The sequence below is a fragment of the Miniopterus natalensis genome, chromosome 8 (assembly GCF_054644295.1).
Source record: "Miniopterus natalensis isolate mMinNat1 chromosome 8, mMinNat1.hap1, whole genome shotgun sequence".
Lineage (NCBI taxonomy): Eukaryota > Metazoa > Chordata > Mammalia > Chiroptera > Miniopteridae > Miniopterus > Miniopterus natalensis.
In genome coordinates this window covers 29,214,157-29,237,851 of record NC_142088.1, presented here as the reverse complement: position 1 = coordinate 29,237,851, position 23,695 = coordinate 29,214,157, and the positions used below count along the sequence as shown (strand labels likewise).

Sequence of the window (23,695 nt, the reverse complement as noted above, 5' to 3'; positions counted from 1 at the left end):
ACCATTTTGTAATCCTGTCCTCATGGTTGCTCATCTTATAGTTTAAGAGGAAAAAAAAGAAAAGTGGGAACAATGATTTAGGCCAGAGCTCAGGAAAACTTATATTTGAGTTTACCTCATTTCACAAATTAATGTTTTTCTCCCTAGAATTTGGTTTTGGGTTCCTTTCCCCCCCCCCCCCAAGAGCTTATCTTGGTTAAAATACTACTGAGTGGGTAGCTATCCTAGTAGAGGTTTGGGGGCAGAATTATTTTGGTGGGTACAGTATTACTGCCTTTCTTCTGCAGATATTTTTATTGTTTTTTTTTTAAATTAAAGCTATGTAGAGGTTAAGGTTATCCTATATGATGTTGAGGAGGGAGCCTTTTAATGCCTGATATTGGTGAAGGGGTCAGGGTTGACTTGTGAGTATATGTTATTTAAACTATGGTTGGTTGTTTTGGGGCCTCCGGTGTATATGGTGTTTCTCTCAATAGTCTGTTGAAATATATCACGATGATTTCTGCATAAAAGTTTATATTTTTATTGAAGAGGCTGACTATCCGATTTCTAAAAGTATGTAAATTATGGATAGAGTTACTATTTGGCCACCTAAAATAGAAGCACCCAGATTTTGCTGGGCAGCCTTGAGAGGAACTTTTATGTGTGTCGACAGTTTTAAAGTATGTAATTTTAAAGTATGAAACTCAAATTTAGTTTTTAATAGTAACTTGTATGTTTATTCTTTCTATCTTTAAGAGGTAAGGTATTGGAATGGCATGTGACCTTGTACTCTTGACTATGTCTGGTTGTGGGTTTGAAGTGTTATTTTTGTGCTTTTTAAAGTGACTTAAGCACTTCCTACTGTACATTTGGGACAGAATAAATATGGCAGTTGGATATAGTTTTGAAAACCAACCAGATTTTTAACCTGGCAATATGATAGTACTATTCATTCTTTCAGTTGTCTAGGCTCGCAGCTTTAGAAAACAGTACAAGTTCTTAGTGACCTCCAGACTTGCTGGATTAGTTGGTGTTCTTTTCCTGGGTCAAGTACATCAGCTGATGCCCACAGCACATTAAATGCTCAAAGTTAGAGAGCTGCCCTGTGGTGTGCCCTTGAGTTTGTACTCCCACCAGTGGAGATAGACGCTCATCTGGACTCAGCCGTTTATTCCAAACCCGTTTATGGCAGTTGTACTTATTATATTTAATATCACGATTTTAAATATATGCAATAAATAGTGTTTCTGTGAAAATTCATTTGAACGTTTTGGACACCAAAAATGATTTTGGGGAATCATAAAATAAAAGTATTTCCACTGATATTTCCAGTCATTCAGGATAGGTGGGCTAAGTTGTGATCATGGAAAACTTGTGAATCTTAGTGGCTCAGAGCAGCAGTCCACGCTCACACTGTGTGTTCATTGTAGGTCAGGTGGGGGCTCTGCTCCACATTGCTGTCCACAAAGAGATGGAACAGCTCCCTTGAGAACACTCTGATCCCTGGGGCAGAGGGAGAGGTTGCTGTGAAGCCTATATGGCCCTGTGTCTGAAGTCAGCATGGCGGGGCTGTAGAATCCTGCCCTAGAGAGGAATATTGAGCGTGAGTAATACAGTCCACTCCACACGCTTCCCAGTTGTCTTTATAGTCTCACCATTCTTTTAAGAAATTGGACCTATGCTCAGCCAGCGTGGCTCAGTGGTTGAGCATCGCCCTATGATTCAGGAGATTGCAGTTCAATTCCACGTCCGGGTACATTCTCCGGTTTCGGGCTCGATGCCCAGCAGGGGGCGTGTGGGAGGAGCTAATCAATGACCCTCATCATTAATGTTTCTATTGCTCCCCCTCCCTCTCTCTCTCTGAAATCAGTGAAAACATATTTAAAAAAAGAAAAAGAAATTGGACTTGGAGGAGGATGCCATGAGGGTGGTTTATTAAAGAAAGACAACTGGGTACTATAGTCAGTGGACATAGACTGAAAGGAAAGGCCTCAATGCTGCAGCAAAAGATTGGCAAATAAATGTCTGGTTATAAGATTTAATTTAATATGAGTAGGTATGTATCATTTTTTTATGACTTCCAACTTCATCTGGCATTTTGAAAAACCACCCAACCAAATTGTCGATCCTTAAGCATTTGGATGAGAGAGCCTCTTTAGTCTCCTTCAACCCTCCTGTCTGTCCTGTACCCTCCATCAAATCAGTTTCCCACTTTTTATGATAGATTCATCTGTTATTTCTGTAGTTTAATTTCTGTTGGTTCTACCCAAGTTCTTATTCCTGAACTACTAGATTTGTGTCCCAACCGGATTCCTTGCTGTTAGCTTGTGTGGTGCCTTTTATGCATTTAGAAGAAGGAACCCTGCAGGGCAAACACAGTCCTCCAGGAGCTCAATGTGCAGTCAGTCCCCATTGCCCGGGGCTGGCCCGCCTGAATGCAGTGCAGGAACCAAACTGCCCGGAGCAGCCCCACTCCCTGCTTCTGGTCACTCCCTCACCAATTCAGCCTATCCTTGGTTAAACCTCCTTTACATTTTTTGTTATCTCTGTCGCTGCACAACATTTTTTTGGTGATTCCTCATTATTTATAATGGCTGTCCTCAGCTTTATCTTCCATGGGACCATCACAGTGATTCTCAGTCACACTTGTTGCCCGCTGGATGACTGTCGTCAGTAATGACTGCGGCATAGACCTGGGCACGGGCTGTGAGGGCTTCCCTCTCCTCTCCACACTCGCACAGCTGGAAGCTCCTTAGCTTGCACTCTCAGCCTGGCCTCAGCTTACCTTTTCTTCCAGTTACAAGGCCCATCACGACCCTACCCCAGCTATCCTCTGCCACTCTGCCTAGTCACTGTCTTCTGAATATATTTTGCCTTCTTTTAAAGTTATTTTCTGCTTAACCACATTCTACTCATTCTCAGAAAGTCCAGAACAAGCTCCACTCACTTGGCCAGCCATCCTTCCACCCTTATCGGACCCTCCTGTATCATGATAATGGTTCCACCTCTGACCATAAACATCAGTCTCTGTTCCTCCGTTTGAGGTGAATCATCTGCCCTGTGTGAGCGTTTGTGTTAGTAGTTATATTACTCCTGTTTTCTTTCCCTGTGTAGGTTGCTAATGCCTAGGAGGCAGCAGATGTGTCCCTAATTCCCCCCGCCCCGGGCCTGTGCACCTTTGCACCTGTGCACCTGTGCGCACCTGTGTACACCGGGTGCACGGGCCGGAGCAGTAGGCTGTGACTGGGAGAGAGTGCCGCGTGGTTCATCATATAATACGGTCCTGGGTGGAAGCTGAGGCCCGACTTCCCAGCCACAGGATATTGACCTACTTTCCTCTTCTTATCTGTGTGCAAAATATTTGTTGTACTTAGTGTGTTCTCCCTGTCACAACGAATGTTTGTCTCCCTTTCATATGAACTGAACGCTGAAGTGCTAGTTGGATCAGTGGGGAAAAACAATGGAGAAGAAAAGTTGGTAAGCGGTTTTAATTTCTAAACGCGGGGGCCTTGTAATTATATCATTTAAAAAAACTCTGTAGTTTTTATATATCTCCCTCTTTCTGTCTGCCTATCTACCTATTGAGAGACATGATTAAGGGTGGATTGTAAATTTTAAGTTTTTATGCCTTTTAATTTGACGATTTATAGTGTAATAATGTGGTGTTTTGAAACCCTTTTTGTTTTTGATAAACTACTTGTAGAAGGAAATGAACTTTTCTTAATCAGGCATGACAGTGTGGTTCACTATTTAATAGTTTATTTCTTAACAAACTTTCCTGGGGAAAATTTGTTGTATGGTTCTACATGGTAAGACTGATTAACTTCGAAACTGATTTTTGTGTCGCTTCACAGGTTGTATACTATATTCAAGGGAGAAAATATGTATATGTGTGTGTGGGAGGGGGTGTGGACATTTGTATGTATCCTAATAATAAATATACGAAATATTGTTGTATCTTACAGAACTTTTGGAAATTAGCAGAACTATTATTCAAATTTAGCTATCATTTATAAATTTAAACTTAATAGATATACATTTTTGTTTGTGACTTAAAAGGATTATTTAGTTAGGGCATGCCATAGAGGTGATTTGCTGTTTAGTGTATCTTTATAGATACTTTAGAATGTATTTAGAGATGTGTAAGAGACATATAATAGTGCATTTGATTTTAAATTCAGTAATGCTTCCAACACTAGAAAAACTGGGAAAAAACTGAGCCACAAAATACAAATACTTTCAAATTCTAATATGATTATTGATTTTAATCAGCTTATGTGAAATAACCCATTGTGTGTAAGCTGTTTTCTTAAAAAATTCTTTTTTAATGATGGTGTCATTTTGCCTTCTTAATTTACATTATCAGTGTCTCTTTTGGAATATCTTAGCTATTTTTGTTTGATCAGTTCTCAACCAGTGAACATTCATGAAATCCTAATGTAAATGTATAAACATCTCTCTCTGGTTACATAGTACAGTAAACTTTAATTTAGTGGCTAATTGCTTGAAGATGCATTGTTGAGTGATGCATATTTTTCTCTTCTTTTATGATATAGGTTTCTTAATTTGTAATTTCAGATTCCTTTTGCTTTCATAACTAGATGAATTTATTAAAATAGCCAGTACCATTTGCACCTGACCACGTAGTTGTAAACACACAGAACACACACTCACACTGCTTCAGTGCCTTTACATGATCGTTCTGTGCATTTCTTTCTGTGCTGTATATGGTTAGACCTTTAATACATCTGGGCCCCTCCACCCCCCGTGAGGTGAGAATAGGAGAGCTGCTTTCCTTTACCTCTGAGTAAATGTCATTGAGAAAGATTCTTGTAGACTGGCATTTTTGGTTTTTAACAGTTTTTATAACTAGACCCAGGATGTATGCTCAGCCCAAAATGAAGGAACTCAGTCTTTCCAGAGTTGAGCCTTTTTTGTTGACTCAATAATGACAGAAGCTGGGACAGGATCTTAGGAGATGATATATTCAATCTCTTTGTGGAGAAACTGAAGCTCAGAATTGACAGTGTGTCCAGGGTCCCACTGTGAGCTAGCTGCAGAGCTGAGTTTGGATCTTCTGGGACTTTTTCTGGAGCCACTGTGGTAGTCATTTGAACTTCTGCGGTTGGTTGCAGAATGCAACAGCTGATGTTTCCCTGAGACATAACTTGTTTCCTTGGCCCAGACAGCAAGAGTGCATTAAATTAAATATATTTCCTCCACTGTCACTGAAAAGAGCCTGAATGATTCCTTTGTTAAAAAATGATGTTTCAGCTCTGGTGTATCCCAGGCTATTTTATGTGAGTGTCTTAGTTCAACCAATTGTCTTCAAAAACCAATCTAGAGGGACCCCCAAAACTGATGGGTACAAGAAACCCTATGGAAGTGCCTACTAGGTGCAAGTCTCTGTACTTTTAATGACAAGGGGTACCTTGAGTGATTGGATGGTCTGATCAAGTATAAGACCATTGGTATAAGCAGAGGAAGGGGACAGGGGTCAGGAGGGTTTAGTGAGGATATTAGCACATGGGATGAGATTGGGACCCTCTGACTCACAGGTCAGTTCATTTGGAAGGAAGTTGGTTTCCCTCCTGTTTAATGATCACTGGTTGTATTTGGTGTCTGCGCACTGGCCAGGAACAGTTAAAGCTCTTGGGTGTGCCAGTTATATTTGAGCAGTTTTACATTCATCCAGGGGTCCCAGGGTCTTGGGTTTGCCAACCTAAACACATTCAACTTCATGGAATTTTAAAAATCTTCGTTGAGGGAACAAATTGAGGAGGTTGTGGGTTATAATTAGCACATCCCATGTCCCAATTAACAGCTGAGTTTGTGTTTCTGGCTATAACAGTGGTTTATAGTTTTTGGCTACCTTGTCTCACAGGAACTCATAAGCATTTTCAGACATTAGCTCATTAATCGACATCCTTTATGAGTAGGATAGCATGCCCATAGGTTCCTCCTAAACCTAGGGCTGCTTGCTGTTCATCCTAGACCTTCCAGGATTTTAGTTGGTGAGGGTACCAAGCTGGTGGTGAGGGGGGTGGATAGGGGTTGGGGGTGGTTTTCAGACTGGGTCTTGGAGAGGGTGTCATTCTCTGAAGTTGCCCTGCCCTTTGGCAGTTGTTACTGCCATGACTCTGCAGTGTCCTCGGGGGTAATGACCGAGGGACAGTGATGTTGGCTGCATTTCCTCCTCAGGGTACTGACCCCATGGAATGTCTGTTGCAAATGAGGCAACTTTCTAGGTTATTTACCTGGGCACACCTGCCAGAAGACTGCACTAGGAGAGTCAGGGAGCTCTTCAAGATCAGAAGCAGGAATGACATGGGAAGGGAGGGAGCCAGCATCCAGTGAGGAGAGCCTTTTGTGAGGCAGGGGTCTTGCTCTCTCAGTCAGCCTACATAATAATCCTAATAATGGAATGGCTGTTGTCATCCCTGAGTTTTCAGATCAGAATTCTCTTGGATTTGAGTCTGGGTCTGTGATCCAGAGCTGCCCCTTAGTGGGGTGGATCAAAAGGGAATTTCCTTGGTAAACTTGTGCTCCAAAACTTCTGTAGAAAGTTGCCCTTTCTCAATGTAGAAGTGAAGCTTCTCTTTAAGAAACTGTGGGGTATATGAAGAGTTTGGTGATTCAGGAATTAGATTGAAGGGCGTGCATAATATAGTAAGTGTGAAAAACCACCCCCAGCCAGGTCAGGAAAGCTTCTTCCTTGCTCTGGCTTTTAGAAACCAGATGTGCAACACCCAGGTCCATTTCTCTTTCTGTTAAAAGAAGGTTTTGCCTGGGATTCTAAGACATTTTGCTCAAACACTAGAAAGGATAGTTTGCAGTTTATAATCCAAAAGCTTCAATGTTGTCATAGCAGCCACTGTTATTTTTGACTCAAAAATTCCTCTTATTAGTCTAGATAATGTATTTCATCATTTCCACAGTTGGAAAAAACCTTTTTTCTTTTAACCTGTCACTATGAATTGTAAAATTCTAGATGCTGTTTTCCAAATCTTTAATAACTGGCCTGTGTGGGGATTGAGGGCAGCCCAGCTCCTGGTTGATGGCTTTGGTTGATAAGGCCAGCCTTTCTATACCCAGACAGAAACAAACCTTGACATGGACACCGGTGGTTCCTGGCCCCTCAGACACCCTCCAGGTGATAACCAAAATGTTGAATTAATTACCCTTCTTATTCACAGAGTTTTTTTAAGATTGGAGTCTGCTTTATGATTTATGGGCTTTCCTTTGCTTTTAGCTGTTTGTTTGTCACTCCCAGTTCAAATTTATTCCATTCTGTCATTGCCTGATAATTTTATGTCCTGTATATTATTCACAGTTTGAACACGCGACAACAACTTACTGTATGGAAATTGCCCAGTAGTTGGGCTGATTTTTTTTCCTAATCCAAGATTCTAACAAAAGCCATCGCCCAGCAGTCCATTAAATACTCTTCACAGAAAGCTTTAGAGAAAGGGGTGAAAATACTCAGTATGTAGTAGCTTTAACCGTGGAATAAAGGATTGGAAAATCAGATAACTATACTTCGTGAAGTAAATGCCATGAAAAAGTTTCTCTAAGGAACTGTGTTGGGAATGAAAATCAACATCACCGGAGCCTTTTCACAAATGCATGGCAGGGTCCAAGTATATACTCTGGGGAGCCCTGCAAAGCACCCCATACGGTTCTGTGTGGCCCACTAGCCCTGCCTCTTTTGAAAACCATGCTGCTTGAGTACATTGCCCTAAAGAAGGCAGTTTTCATTCCACTTGCACTTTAGTTGATAAATACTGAGAAAGTGTCTGCCCTTTGGTTTTTAGCCTGAGTCTTTCTTGAGTGTTCACTTTCTTGGTGTGTCATCTGAGGCTCTCTAATTATTCTTGGCCACTTGTGATCTGGAGGGATGGGTAGAGATGATGGAAACAGTCCTGGAAGGAAGAATGGCCTACAACTAGAACCCCTCTCAGGACCTAAAACAGCTTTTCTCTCTGTCCCATGAGGCCTGTCATCACTGCTTCTCTCTGCACTTGTGTGCTTCATTCCTGCCCTCAGGCTGGCTTCCTCTCCCCTGAATGATCCACCCTGTCCCTCGGTCTATGTGAACGCCCTGGTCCAGCGCTCACAGCCTTCTGACTACAGTCTCTGTGTCCTTGTAAGCTGGTATTGTTTGGGCTGGTGGACACCCACAGCCCAGTTAGCTGTGTCCTGGTTGAAGGAGCCGCTGGAGGCCTTGGCATGTTTGTCTGTCATGTGAGGTTTGCCTTCGGGGGTGGGGGACTCGGCAGGGAGAGATGAGGTGAAGAGGAAGACTAGAGTCAGGTTGCGGGGTCATCTGATCTCAGGTAAAGAATTATTTTTATTGGGGTAAAGTATACATAACATAAAATTTATCATTTAACCTTTTTAAATGTACACTTAATGACATTAAATACATTCATGTTATTGTGCATCACCATCACCAGCATCCATCTCCTGAACTTCTCTTCTTCCCAGAGTGAAACTCTGTACCCATTAAACAGCTCCCTGTTTCCTCCTTCAGCCCCTGGTCACCACTGGTCTGCCCTCTGTCTGTGTGAATTGGATTGCTCTACTACCTCATGTAAGTGGGGTTGTACGGTATTTGCCCTTTCGTGACTGGCTTATTTGAAATGTTAGCATGTTGTTCTCAAGTTTCATCCATGTTGTAGCATATGTCAGAATGTCCTTATTTTTTAAGGCTGACTAATATCCCACTGTATGTATAAATCACATTTTGTTTATCCATTCATCCACTGATGGATTCTTCAGTTGCTTTCACCTTTTGACTGTTGTAAATAATGCTTCTTTGAATATGGGTGTACAGATATCTGTTTGAATCCTTGCTTTCATATCCTAAAGTGGAATTGCTGGGTCATATGGGAATTCTGTGGTTCTTTTTTGTGTGTTTTTTGAGTGTCTGCTAAGGCATTTGAATATTATCTTAAAGACTCTGGAGAGTTATGGAAGGATTTAAAGCAGGGCTACCCTTACCTGATTGTGATTTAGAAGGGCAACTAGGGCAGTGTGGTTCATGAATGGGGAAGGAGAGGGCTGGCGGAGGCTGTGATGACAGACAAGACAGAGAGAGCACTCTGAAGGCTCTTGCCTTCCAGGTGAGAGATGAAGGCTGGGCAGGGCAGTCACTTTGGGGAACAGAGGGGAAGGGATGGAAGTGGGAGTGATGAAGGTGACCTAATTAATGAAAAAGGTTGGCTATGGGGGGAGGAAGTAGGAGACAGGGAGAGCCCAAGGATGAGAAACTGGGTGTATTGTGACTGTGGAATTTAGAGGGAGTAAGGGTTACTTCATTTTATTTTTTGTATTTTGGTATGGGATGGTAGACGATACAAGTTTTGAACATGTGTTCAGATGTTAGATACAGCCTTGTGGTGGAAATGAATTGTGGGCGAGCTGTTGATGAAATAGGTTGCTAATTTGGGGGAGGGGATAAATAAAGAATAAAGGGGCAGATGGCCATGCAATTTGGCTGAATTTAAAAGTGTTGGGATACTATTGGTGTAGCTCCACAGTTTCACAGCTCCTGGGGATCTGTTTCATATTCCTACCTTGAGGCAGAAATATATACATCAAAATTTATAAAACCAGAAATGATGGCCAATTCATTGGTTAATAAAAATCAGGTTTCATAAGGATTCTAATGAATTCAAAGTATTTTTTTTTAGACTAAAACATGAGTGTGTTGAATTTGGCTTATATTCTTTTTTGCTCATCTGTGTTTTCTGATTTTTTTTCCCTATAGTGAACGTGCATTTCTTTTCATCATTAAAAAGATCACTTGAAATTTCAAAAGTTGCTGCTTTTCTTTTCTTAACTATCTCACAGCATTGTGAGCTCTTGGGGGTTGAAATGGGGCTGGGGAAGTACCATGATTATTCCTGTTATGTTCCTAGAACTTAACACAATACCAGAGACCAACAAGACTCTTTGTAAATGGTGGTTGAGCTGAATTGAATGGAAATTTAACTGCTCTCCAAGATGAGATTTTGTGCTATTTTAAGAGATCTGGAAGGAAATTCCAGTTTTTCTCAGTCACTTAGCTCATTATATTAGGTACTGAATCGCATCCTATAGACTTGGCCCCTCTTTTGCCTTTGTTTTACCATCAGGATTTATTTTGTTCATGAAATCTTGCCACATTGGCCTTGTTTTCTGACTTAAATGTGTTTCTCATGTTATTCTTAAAAGCCTTAGTGATCTCATCTTTGGGAGCCAAATAGCTCAGTTCTATTTCCTGTCCTTTGTTGATAATATTATGTTTTTAGAGGATTGGATCAAAGTGGCTTGAAGCTGCAGTCATTATTTTGACCCTGGTTGGCTGACAGGACCAACCCACCCATGGCAGCTGTGAGAATGTGCATTATTGAATGACACTCTTGTCAATAGTAAATTTGCATACTTGTTTTCCCTTTGTGTTTCTCTGAATGCCTACCCTGTGCAAGAGGTTGTGCACTATGCCTTTGGGGCAATAAAGATGAGTAAGATGGGGCTCTTGACACCAGGGAGTGGATTCTGTAGAAAGGGGGCGATCATGCGTATATGACCACTATACAAGGAGGTTAATGAGTGGAACTGAAGTCAGATAAGAACAGTTGTTGGTATGCTAAGGAGACTCCCTGAAGCTGCTGTCTCTGACGTATAGCACTAATGACCTTAGAATAGATGTTCAAACGTCCTCATTTTCAATTACCAAAGCACTAGATAACTGCTTTCATTAAGTTTTCCTGCACAGGGTGGCTTTTACAGCTTTGCTTTAAAAGTTCCTTCAATTTAAGATTATGTTCACAACTTAATATTGATCCTTGTAATCATTGTAACCTCAGGTCTGATTCATGAATGTTCTTTCAAATTCTACAGTAAAAGTGTTTCAACTTAAAAATACACATTTGTTCTCATAGGTGGTGAGAATTTTGAATAACATAGGAGACCACTAGATGCTGTATTTCAGCTTAGACTGAATGATTAAATTGGAATAGCTTTTCAGCATTGCTGTTTCGATTTCAAATAGTAGAATGACCTTGCACTTCACATAGATGTGCTGTCTTGTTTGGCATCTCTTGTGTGGGACTGTTGGGTTGGGAAATGATGGTCTTGAGATTCCTGAGACAGATGACATTAACATGGTAGGTAACTTGTAATTTAAGATTGGTGACCGGGGTGGACTACTTATATTTAAATGTTAGCTCAGAGATATTTTTAAGATGGCATAGGATGTTTATGTTGCATTCTTTTGGATGTCGAGGAATTTTTGAAATGATGCTTTCAATATTTTAAGTGGTATTTTTACACTTAAAATATGTGAGTGAATGACTTGGTGGTGTACACTGAAATATAGGTAGTAATTTTGGAAGTTTTTGAGATTAGAGTAGGTGGGGGAAAGAACGATTGTGATCATATGGCTTGGATTTTTTGATTGGACAAGCAGGCGGAAAGAGCTGTGCAGCCATGGAGTCACCTGGCATCAGTTGGTGCGTTGATGGCTGGGCTAAGTCAGCACCCAGAGATAGAGAGACCCTGCTTCCAGGCTCCTCTGTGGTTCCTCCAAAGGCTCCCCCAGTATTTTGTACTGCTTTCACCAAGGTTGGGAGTAGGAGGTTAGGTTTTACATAATAATGAAGATCTAATAGTGGTGTAATGCTGCTTGTTGCGCAGTGTACTTAACGTTTATGTCAGTTAAGGGTCTTGGTTGCTTGCAGAGCAGGAACGAGGTAGAGACTTGCAGAATCGCAGAGAGGTTGGAAGACCAGGAAGGATACAAACTTGGAAGGTAGGCAGGAGCCAAGGAGAGGCAGGAGGGCTGGGCAGTAGGGTCCTTAGCAGAGGCCGTGCTGCAGAGCCAGTGTCTTCATGCCGCTGCTGTGGCTGCAGTGACTGAGTGTAACCTCCAGCCATCACCACCGGCTTTCATATTCACCCAGGACTCCAGGTCCCAGGAGGATGCGATTGGCTGTGCAGAAGCCGTGTTGCTTGGGGTGGCAAGAGAGCAGACCTGTCTCCTTTGCACTACTCACTAGATTAGTTCCTATCACAAGGTTACTGGGGACTCTCTAAAAGCAAGATTAGGTGCAAATAAGAACAGGACTGTATACTGGATAGTGCCCCTTTAAGAAAAAAAGACAAATGTCTACTATGGCTTTCCCCTTGGGCCGCCCAACATTCACAGAACACCTTTCTTACCATACTTACGCTTATGAAAATAAAATGCCCTAGCAGCTCTCTGTACATGGCTGAACACATAGCCACCCCTCTTCAGAGGTTCTGTTCTTTGAGAAGATCTCCTTTGTCCATTGTCTACTGTGGCCACATCTAAGGTGACCATTGGGGAAGATGGCTTAGTCAGGGACTGCAGTGTTTTAGCAGTTTTTTTTCCGTTCTTATGAGTGGGAGTTCTTGTAGTTGATTGTGTTAAGGATCAAGCAATTGTAAATCACTCACCGTCAATGAGACTACTCTGGCAGTATAGATCCTCTAAAAATGTTGGCTTTTAAGGTTTATTTGCTTCCATAGGCTAGTAACCAAAACCGGAGACACTGCCAACTTCCAAGCTTTTGAACCTAGAACTTGGCCTGAGAATTTGTCTCCCGGCAATGGGGCCTGGCCTTGGTGCTCAGCAGGGTATTTTTGCTCTTGGTGAATAGAATCTACCTGGAAACAATTAAGAAGCGTAAGAAACAATAGAGTGGGTGATACCTCTACTGTGCTACTTCTTCCTGGTTGGTGGCAGTGCTTCCCTTTCTCAGGCCACAGAGGCAAAACAGGTGGTTCTTGGGATAGGCCACATCTCCCACCTCTAGGCAGAAGAACTCCTCTTAACAACACCATATGTTCTCTCTGGCTCTCAGGCCCATTTCATAGTGTGCTTATCTTTTTCTTGTAATCCTTAAGAAATAGCCAACACATACCCTGGTATCTAAATTTTTCTTAAATTTTCTAAAATTGCAGGCACAAGGTCCAAGCCGTAAGACACAACAGGCCATGGTTTAATCAGCTGTTTTATTATTAAGTATAAAAAATGATCATCTTGCCCATCCAAGACAGTAGGTCCTCACACCCTTCACCTTGTGGCCTTGGCTCAGCCAGGTCATGCTCTTTAGCATATTACTTACAACACTCCACTTCCTCCTATCAGCTTCTATTTTTAGGTAAGATGCTTTCTGTTACAAAGAGTAAGCAATCCAACTCAAACAGTTTAAACAATAGGGAGAATTAATTGGCTTCCTTAACTGAAAACTTGAGAGCTGTGGGCTGGTCTTCAAGTGCAGTTTGATCCAGAGGTTCATGATGTCATCAGGGCTCCAGCAGGAATTCTCTTCTTGGATATTTTCTTGCCCTGCCCTCTTCCATGTGTTGTCTTCCTCCTCACACTAACCCTTTCGTGAATGCAGACATGGTTGCAGCAGTTCCAAGTATCACGTCTGTAAATCATATCATCCAGAGATAGATAGAACCTTTGTCCTAATATTCCAGGCCTTAGGCTCAGTGATATGACCAGCCCTGAATCAATGACTGTGTCTGGGAGATGGGAATGTGTTGCTTGTCTTAGTCTAGAGCACGAGCTACATTCTTGGAACATGGGGTAAAATTGGCTTCCCTAGAACAACAGGATTCCCACGGGGGTCTTGGGAAGGAAGGGCGTTCCCATCTACATGTCAAACAAAGAGTGTCTTCAGTGCTTTACAAGCATTCTCATTTAATTTTCCCATGTGAATTCTCCTGATAGTTTATGGAAATCTTGAGTTAGCAAGTGATTCTCACACTTGTTCTTAGAGTAAGCATTGCTCTTTCAGAGAAGAAAAGTCAATTTCTTTTGGGGGAGAAAACATACCAACTAATTTCACTGAGATGTCAAAGTGAACCAGACCAACGCTGGAGAGAGTAGTCACAATAATGGAAATCAGTCCATCTGTAGGAGGACAGGATAGTATCTGTGCACTGTCTTCTCAGTGTCCCATTTTTACCCTGAGAGTGAGGGTCACTATTTCCTCCCCCCAGATGCTAAAAAGAAATGCAACAAACAAAACTGTACTTGAGTGACTAAATGAACCTTGTGTCACCTTTTCAGTTGGTTTACTTTTTTGTTGCAAGAGTTGTGTTTTCAGAGTTTTCCACCTTTACCAATTCCCTGAAACTCAGCATTTGTTTTGCCCTCTCTCCTCGATTAGGGATTATAAAGTTGGGATAGAAGTGTAGAAATTAGAACCCATACACACTTGCTTGAAACATATTTGAAAAGGAGGTGAAACAGGTTTAATGACAGAGAAAGACTGGCTGCTTAATTATTGTTACCTGCAGCAAACTGTTGTCTTTTTTGCAGTTGTATAAATAGGCTGTATGTACAGGAATCCACCCCAGGGCAGAGAGTTCCTATTCAGCCTCTTTGCTTAATTTAAATTGCTGGTTTGAGGTGGTTATTTTTGAAACCCATCTCAGGTTGACATCCCGCTTAATCCCTGAGCCTTCTTCTCTCATCTGCCAAATTATATGTAATGAATCGCAGCTAGAGTGCTTTTGGCATTTCACGAGTCTGAGAGCTTGAAATTTGATTTAAATGTTAATTTATTGCGACAAAGGTTGGGCACTCACGTTCCTATTCCTGTGCAAGTCTTTCCATGGACTTGGCATGGGACCAGCTCTCTCCTGGGCTTCTACTGCATCTCCAGAGAATGGCCAGGGCCCCCACCCCTCACCTTTTTTGTTTTAAAATAGAATCTGGCCTAGTTCAAAGTGCATGATACGATTCTTAGTGCTACTATTGTTGGGTTTTAGCAATATTTGGGGCTTTTTATTCCAGGCGTATTGACATGAAACTAAAAAAGCATTAACAAAAGAGTTAACTATTTTTCTCCTTTTGAATATTAAATACTTCCTTATTGGGTTCTTTCTGTTTATGGGAGAGCCTCTGCTTCTTCTTGGTCTTTTTTGGCTTTTCAGTGCACACTTAAATAATTTTTTTAATAGGGTCAGAAATAAAGTATGTGTTTGTGGATTCATACAAATCATTAGTAATTAATAATAAAGAATTTCATAATTCCCAACCTTTCCCAGTCCAACTAAACTGAACCTTGCCCAACTTAATGTAGATTCTCTTGCTTCACAGAGACTTACTAGATGTTTCAGACTAGAATAGGAGGGCATTTATTTAAATTGCTAAGTTTTAAGGAAGTAGACCAACCTTTATAAGATATAATGTGCCTGGGTGACTCCGTAATGGAAAGAATTAAATGTACTTTCCTTCAGTATTGGGCACATGAATATATATGAGCATTCATTGCATGCTAATTTTATTTTGCTATTTTAGTTTTGTGTCTGTTGGAATGAGAATTAAGAGTATCGAGGTCATTCTTTGCAGGTTATGTTATATAGGCAACCACTGATTTACAAGTGGGTTGTGTACTTTTCTTTATGAGTCAGTGTTGACACCTGAATGAAATTTCCCCCTATAGGTGCAGTGTTATAGTGGTGATTGAGTTAACACTAATATCACACTCCTATGTAACAATAAGCAATATTTTTTAATCTCACTGAGCTTTCTTACCTTAAAATGAGGATAATGATAATAATACCTATCTCACAGAGTGTGATGATTAAAGTAATTGATGCATATAAAGTTCTTAATACACCGTGTGATATATGGCAAGTACTCAGTAAATGGTAGCATCATTTTTTAAACATTATTTCCTGGGAAAATGCATTCTGGATGTCATCATGGAATACTGGGGGATGTCATGTTGGGGAAAGCAGGGGCATACAAGTTTTAAGTGTGACATTGGTATGCAAGATTGAGTGGAAAGGGATGGGATGGGTTGTCTTGCTAGAGTTTTGCAGCTTCCAGCTGGGGAGAGGGGATGGTCTAAACAAGAAAATGGAGACCCTGGTTTCCTGGTGGCTCTTTCTGTGGATGGACCTTGCCTAGGATGATGGACTGGGAAGGAGTTTCATTTGTGGCAGCACGTTGGCAAATGGGGCTTCTAGTGGCATGGCAGCGACTGTAGCCACCTCAGAGGCTTCTCACATAGGTTGTAAGGAGGGGAGGTTATGACATTGGTGAGACAGGTGAGGGCCATTTGGAACTACCAGCGTTTCATTTCTCTAGTTGTTCTAAGAGCACATCTGAAATAATCACTCATTTAAGTTGACCCTTTTCCCGTCTTTCCTACAGCTGGAAACTATGGCCAAAATGGAGGTGAAAACGTCACTGCTGGACAATATGATTGGAGTTGGAGATATGGTTCTTTTAGAACCTCTCAACGAGGAGACCTTCATCAACAACCTCAAGAAGCGCTTTGACCATAATGAAATATATGTGAGTGTGCGCTTAAAGGTCATGGTTGGGGTTTAGACTTTGTATTTTGTGGCAGAGAGCTGGCTTTTCTTCCTCAAACTCTCCTCTGTCTCTCTCTTTTTTTCCTGTTTATCAGAGTCCAGAGGTATTTGTTTATACCCTCAGAAAGAGTTTTGTGTTTGCTCATTTGGCACATGAGTAATACTGATTAGAATCATGTGAGTCTGTTTTCATGCGGTGCTTACCGAGTGCCGACTATGTGCAGGTATTGCGCTAGATGTTGGGGGCATCTAAAGCAAGAAGAGGAATATTTAATTTCTGCCTTCTGAGGAACATATAATCAGGAGGAGTTTTGAAATCTATAGGCATCATCTTGGATGGATGTCTTCATATGACTAGCAGTCTAACCTTTGAGAAGCTACTTATTAGAATGCAGGGCAGTGAACTGCCAAAAAAAGATATGAATCTTCTTGACATTTGTAGTTAGTAGAGGCAGGAGCGAATTACCAGATAAAAATATGTGTTTGTTCTCTGGAGGTTTGGGAATAGTCATGTCCTACTATATGAAAGTATAATGTCATAGACAAAAATGAAAACATATAAATATATATACTAATAGAAGAAATTTTATGTTGTTGTAAAAACTCTTTATAAAGGATTTCGCAATATTAACTTTAATCAAGTTCCTTAAATATATTTAAAACATAGAGTAAAAAATACATTATATGCAGTTTTCTGGGAATTTGTATAAAGCACAGAAATTTACATCTGTTCAGGTAGAGATGTAGTGTTAACTAAACCAAGGAAATGGGGTGTTGGTTCCCTGTACCAGCAGCTGAGATGGAAACAGAATGGGTTGGATGGAAGCACGTATTTTTAATAGATTCTGCCGTGCTTCTGAATCCTTCCCCTTTTTATAGTGTATCTGTGTCTGGAGTTGAATGGGATTATTGGGACATGCTTCATATTTTTCTATTAATATGTGAAAAAACAATAGGAGGAAATACAAGTAAATAAAAGGAGCAGTCATAACTGATAAAAGTAGGGTCAGTTATAACTTTTGTGGAACTATGTAATACATTTTTAAAAATTATGTATGCAAAGTCATATTATTTTATGTCACATACAGCTTTCCTTTCCAGATAAGCAATCATGTTTAAAGGATAACTTTAGATAATTTCTTTTTAAAAAAAAAAAAAAATGTTTTTATTGATTTCAGAGAGAGGAAGTGAGAGCGAGAGAGAGAGAGAGAGAGAGAGAGAGAAAAACATCAGTGATGAGAGAGAGTCATTGATTGGCTGCCTCCTGCACGCCCCCTACTGGGGATGGAGCCAGAAACCCAGGCATGTGCCTTGACTGGGAATTGAACTGTGACCTCCTGGTTCATAGGTCGACGCTCAACCACTGAGCCATGCCGGCCAGGCTGTATAATTTCTTAATGAAATAATGGTCATTATCTGGGGATTGAACTTTTCATCGTTGTTGATTTATATTGTTGGAAGTAGGGGGAGGTTGACAGTAACATGAAATGTGTGAATACTGCTTTTGGGACAGTAATTTGATAATTGGATCTGAACCTAAGTTCAGAGATGTTATATAAAATGCTGATGCAAATGGAAAAGGTATAAAACACTGCTCCTGAGCAGGGAGAAGGTATTGTTTGGTTTGGCAATGAGACCTGGTGTCACCTTCCCTCAAAGTATAGCAGTTCAGCTTTCAGGTGGGAAAACCTTACAGTTCTGCAGCTTTAATTGAAAGTATGGTCTGATATCAAATGAAAGGCAGACTTTAAACATTGGTCTCTGAGATGGAGATAGGAGGAATCAATTCTATCGTAACTAACGTGGCTGATCGTTTTTCTTTTTGGCTCTCAGAAGCCCAATTCACTTTCAGATGAGTTGAAAATAAGATGGAGAGTAGAACATTACATGCATTCAAATACCTGATTTGTTGTGCCCACTAAAAATAAAACAATCCCCTTTTTAACAAAATGCCAAGTGTTAACATTCATGAGTCTTTAGCAGACGAAATGTCTGGTTTCAGCCCTACATAATTTTATTTTCTAACTATTTTGGGAATGCCCTTTCTGGTGTAAAACAAAAGCAGAAAATTGCTTTCTGCTTTCAAATATTCATATCAGTTAATGTTTCCATGATACTTTAGGACCATCATTTCCATGAAATGTGTGGCTTCATTTTGTAACTTTAAACAGAAATCATATTGGAGGGCTGGGCATTCTCTATTTTATTTAAGAAAAAAAATAAATCAGGTTATAGAGTAATGTGTGTATTATAATCCTATTTTTGTTAATGGGGGGTGTTTATGCATGTGTATGTGTGTTTGTATATTTGTGTGCACACAGAGAAGGGCATGCTAACTTTGGGCACCACAGTGGGATGGGATGGGATGTAGGGACAGGGAAAGGGGACTGTTTTGGACTTCTTCATTATAGGACTTGTTAAATCAAGTATGTATTATTTTTGCAATTAAAAAAGTACTCACACATCATGTATACCACCCTTGGGGAATCTCTTTCTGGCTCTTATTCTGATAATATTTCTGCTTTGCTTTTGTTCATGGGTTGCTGTAAAATTGTTTAGCCCGATGCCAAAGGCTAAGTTAATATGACATGCAATATTTTACTGTCCGGTACTTCCCTTTGCTTTTTAACTCTTTCCCAGGAAATGAAGGTGCAGTTTAAAAAAAAAAATCTCTGTTGTATTGTCATAGCTTTGTTTTATTCTATAAAAGTGGGTAACGGCCCATGATGACCAATCATGCAAACATATTGAACAGTCATAGTTTCAAAAGCCGTGGTTGATAAGGTGGCCAGTGAACAGAAGGGCCCTTGCCTCAGACTTTTGAACTCTGGCTAAAATTCATGGCCTTAGCAGCCTCTTATGTGAGCCAGCTCCATGTCATGGGGACTCTGTTTTTCCATCCTGCCATCCACTCCCCCCCTATCTAGAGCTAAGAAACAGTTCTTACTTTCAAAGAGTTTTCATAAGGGATTGCTTTCCCTCTAGGTATGAATTATCAGCTTTCTAGAGGATTCATAACCCTTAGTGGATCTCCAGACAACTGAATGTGGAAGTAGAATCCCTTGTGATCCTCTCATGCTAAGCCTGAAGTCCTGGGCAGGCCACTTGAGTCACATATACTCTTCAAGGTACAGACTGTGGCCAGGGGACTGGAATGAGCTGTGGCTTAAGACAATGATGTCTACTCCTAGGGTTTGGGGAGGGTCAGGTTTTTCTCAAAGTAGATGGACTGTGTGTGTGAGGGGGTGGATACCCAACCAGATATATTTATCAACATATTAGGAAGAGAAAAGGGGAAACTCACAGGTTTGGTAGGGAATTTTGTAACGAAGTGGTTTTATTGATGTTGATACCACCCTAAAGGAGATGCCCCCTGGGAAGCGTTTATCATTTGAGTTCCAGGCTTCAAGTCCATCCAAAGGCCTGCTTCTCACGGTTTTCTACTGCAGAATTCCCCATGGCAGAGAAGAGTAAACAGGTGTCTGAGGGACTCTGGGGCACAGTTGAAATCCATTCACTTTAGGGGAGATTTTGTTGAAATCTTTGCTTCTGAAGTAATTAGCAGTTTTATTCTATTTCGTAATGCATATGGGTTTGTTTTAATCTAATATGCTCCTCCGACCCTTCTTGGAGTAAGAAGTATTTTTGGTGTGACAAGTAGATTTGATTTGCTTTCTCTCTGAATTGTCAGGCTGGGGATCATCTAGATATAGTGGTCTGAATTTGCCCAATTTTAGGATCTTATGTTAAATTAATTGTAGTTATAACAGGACTGCTTTGAAAGTCTAGTAAAAATTATCTTCATTTTTAGAAGTTAGTGGTGAATTAGGATCCCTGTAAAGCTAACATCAGATATTTTTATGAAAGATACTTAAGTGTGTGCTCCAGGAATACTCTTTTTTTTTTTTTTTCCATAGAGTGGGTTCACACACTTGTTTAAAAAGCCCTGAGTTGGTTCATAACCCTGGCAGAGTCTCTGAATCTGGGACAGTTTAGCCATTGACATGGTCTTTGCAGTAAGGGCTACTCAGTTGCCGACGGAGGAGGGTCAGGTGAGAATCGACAGAGGGGATGTTGGCCTGATGGGGAACCGTGCAGGGCCAGAACTCTGTTTGCTTTCATTCCTCCCACTTGGCAGCAAACAGTTCAAGCTGGGCCCAGCTGCAGGACGTGCCTTTCAGCCTAGCAGCCTCTGTGGTGGGAAACGCTGGTTGTGACATTCCCGAGTCAGCGCTGCTTTTCTGTATTCTTTCTGTCCTTTGTCAGACATTCTTCCGGCCGCCCACCCCCGCCCCAGCCAGATGGAACGGTGGCAGGGTTTGATGTGGACTTGTAATGTAGGTGACCCAGCCAGACACGATGCTGTTTTTAGGGTGACTGGTCAGGACTGTGGTTCAGTTCGGGAACAGGAAAGCTGCAATTTAGGCAAGAATAAGGCCCATGGCAAATTTGGAAAAAGCACCAAGGTGTCTGTTCTCTGACAAAGAAGTATTTTTGGTGTTGAAAAAGTAGATTTAGTTTGTCTTCTATCTGAATTGTCCGGTTGGGGGTCATCCAGATATCAGAGGTCTGAATTAGTCCAGGTTTAGGATCTTAAACTAATTGTAGAGGCAAAAGTGACTGCTGTGAAAGTCTAATAAAAATTGTCTTAATTTTAGAAGTTACTTTTAGACTTGGACCCTCATAAAGGCAGGATTAGTTGCTTTTTAAAAGATACTTAAATATAATATATTTGGTTTAAAATATTGCAAAGTAAATGAAAATAATACTAGTTAACATTTATATATTTATTTGAAGTTTCAAAAACACTTTTTATATATAAACATGAAAATTCACAACATATAATTCCTGTATAAAAAGTATATTAGCCCGGTTGGGCGTGGCTCAGCGGTTGAGCGTCAACCTGGGATCCAGGCGATCAGGGTTCGATTCCTGGTCAGGGCACATGCCCGGGTTGTGGGCTCGATCAATGACTCTCTCATCATTGATGTTTCTATCTCTCTCTCTCCTTCTCCTTTCCTCTCTCTGAAATCAATAAAGATATATTAAAAAAAAAAAAAAAGTATATTAGTTTTCTCTTGCTGCACTGTAAATTGCCCCAAACGTAGCAACTTAAAGTAGCATACATTTGTCATCTCACTGTCTTTGTGGCTCGAGTTGGGGCATGACTTAGCGGGGTCCTCTGCTCAGGGTTTTTCTAGGCTGTCGTCAAGGTGTCCACCAGGACTGCAGTCTCATTGGAGACTAGGTCCTTTTCCAAGCTCATGGGGCTATTGGCAGAAAGCTGGAGCCCCTGTTGGCAAGAGCTAGAATACAAACATCCAAATTAGTGCTATTCCTGCTATCTAGACGGTCTCCTTTTTTTTTTCTTTTTAAAATTTCCTTTAAAAATTCTTTATTTTTTTATTCTTACAAAGGTAACAAATGCTTTTGGGAAAAAAATTCAGATAATATAGGCATATATAACATAAAAATATAGTTTTTCTACCTCAGTACCCCAGTCCCATTTCTATGAGTAAGAGTAGGTTAAGTGTGGTAGATAATCTTCCAGATTATGTGGGTTTGATTAAAACTTAAACCTTTTTGTTCTGGAGTTGGAAGTAGGAGGAGGTTCTCCTTTATCTAGATAGATGGGCCTTTACCCAAAGAGCCCAGACCCAACTAAGCTTGAGTGGAACAAGAGCCATCTTTAATGCTACCTCTTACTCACCTAGTCCAGGTGGGGAAAGAAGGAGAGCTCCTTGACCTGCTGAGAGGAAATGCCTAGACTTGACTGTGCATGTGTCTGCTTGGCTCATTGAAAAAGCAGAGCATTAAGGAAACACAGAGAACAAATTGTGTGTGTTTTCAAGAGTGTATCTGCTGTTTGGAGTGGAGACACAGGATTAGCAGGCTAGATTAAGCTGGTGAAAGACAGCACGTCATGAGGCTGAAGAGAAATGTTGTGTCTAATTTCTGAGCAGAGTCTATCTCTTGGACACTTTTATACTACTTTTCAAAACAATAGTTTTTGGTGATAACTTCCCAGTTTCAACACATCCAAGCTCTCTTGAAACCTTTGGTGACTGGAAGATTTCTTCCTCTTCGAACTTGCAAAATGGACACACATTTATCTGTTACGTACCAAGTGTAGAGTTGTTTTATCCTGCAGGTACTATATAGTACTTGAAATATTTATATAATATTTATAGAATAGTAATTTAAATGTTCTGGTCGGAGCCATGCCTGAAATTTGGATTTGAAGGAAATTAAGACCCAGGTTCAGGTCTGTAGAAGTGTTACTCTTTTGGTGGTGGTATGGTAGATACTAAGAAGCAAAGACCTGAGCTCCAGTCCTGGCTCTGCCACTTACAGTCTGTGAGACCTGGGATAAGTGCCTTAACTCCTTGGAGATTGTTTTTTAATTGATAAAATGATAAATGACAACAACTAAAATTAAGTCCTTATTGGTACAATATACTATTCTAAGCACTTCACATGTATTTGTTTATTTAATTTTTACTAGAGCCTATGCACTGTAGGTTTTTTAATGACCTTCATTTTACATTTGAGGAAGCAGAGGCTCAGAAAGACTAAGGAACTTGTCCAAGGTCACACCGCAAGTAGGTGATGGAACTGGAATTCACACCCAGGAAGTCTGGCCCTAGAGTTCATGCTCTTTAATAATAGTTCTGCTGACTTTATGTGGTTGCTATGAACAGCAAATGAATGATACTACTAATATAGAAGCATTCTTTTTTTAAAAAACATGTTTTTATTGATTTTAGAGAGAGAGGAAGGAAGAGGGAGAGAGACAGAAACATCGATAAGAGAAACATTGATTGGTTGCCTCCCACAGTCACCCTGACCAGGGATTGAACCCACAACCTGGGTATATGCCCTGACCGGGAATTGTACCAGTGACCTTCCAGTCCACTGGATGACACTTAACCAGCTGAACCACACTGGCCAGGGCAATATGGAAGCATTCTGAGTCTACAATATGCTGTTCAAAATACTTGCATATGTTATTGAAGAATGTGTAGATTTGGACTAAGGCAATCTCAACAACCCAGATAAATAATTGAAACGATAATTGGTATTCTAGTCATGTATTAAGCTCTTAGCAGTGCGGTGACATGAACTAGTATGACATGGAATAAGTGTGTTCAGTTCTAAAGTCATAGGCACTCACTTGTCAAAAACAGTAACAACCGTCAGGATGAGGTTTCCCCCTCTGGAGGGTGGGAGAAGATCTTAGGGGCTTGTTTTTCATCATGTTCCCTGGATGGAGGAGATTGAGAGCTGCACATGGCTCTTTATGAGCACAAGGTAGAGGGGGAGAGGGGAAGCAATTCAGCACAAGAGACATGTGGCCAGT

At 40.8% G+C, this 23,695-nt stretch overlaps 1 protein-coding gene across 1 annotated transcript in view; it reads left to right on the top strand.

Annotated features, from left to right (window-relative positions):
• MYO1B (myosin IB) overlaps nt 1-23,695 on the top strand; it is a 150,340-nt gene that overhangs the window by 13,248 nt on the left and 113,397 nt on the right. The window contains exon 2 of the mRNA XM_087819692.1: nt 16,172-16,315. Coding sequence (XP_087675818.1) covers nt 16,181-16,315 — 135 coding nt within the window. The 5' untranslated portion in view covers nt 16,172-16,180. The remainder of the gene's footprint in view (nt 1-16,171; nt 16,316-23,695) is intronic.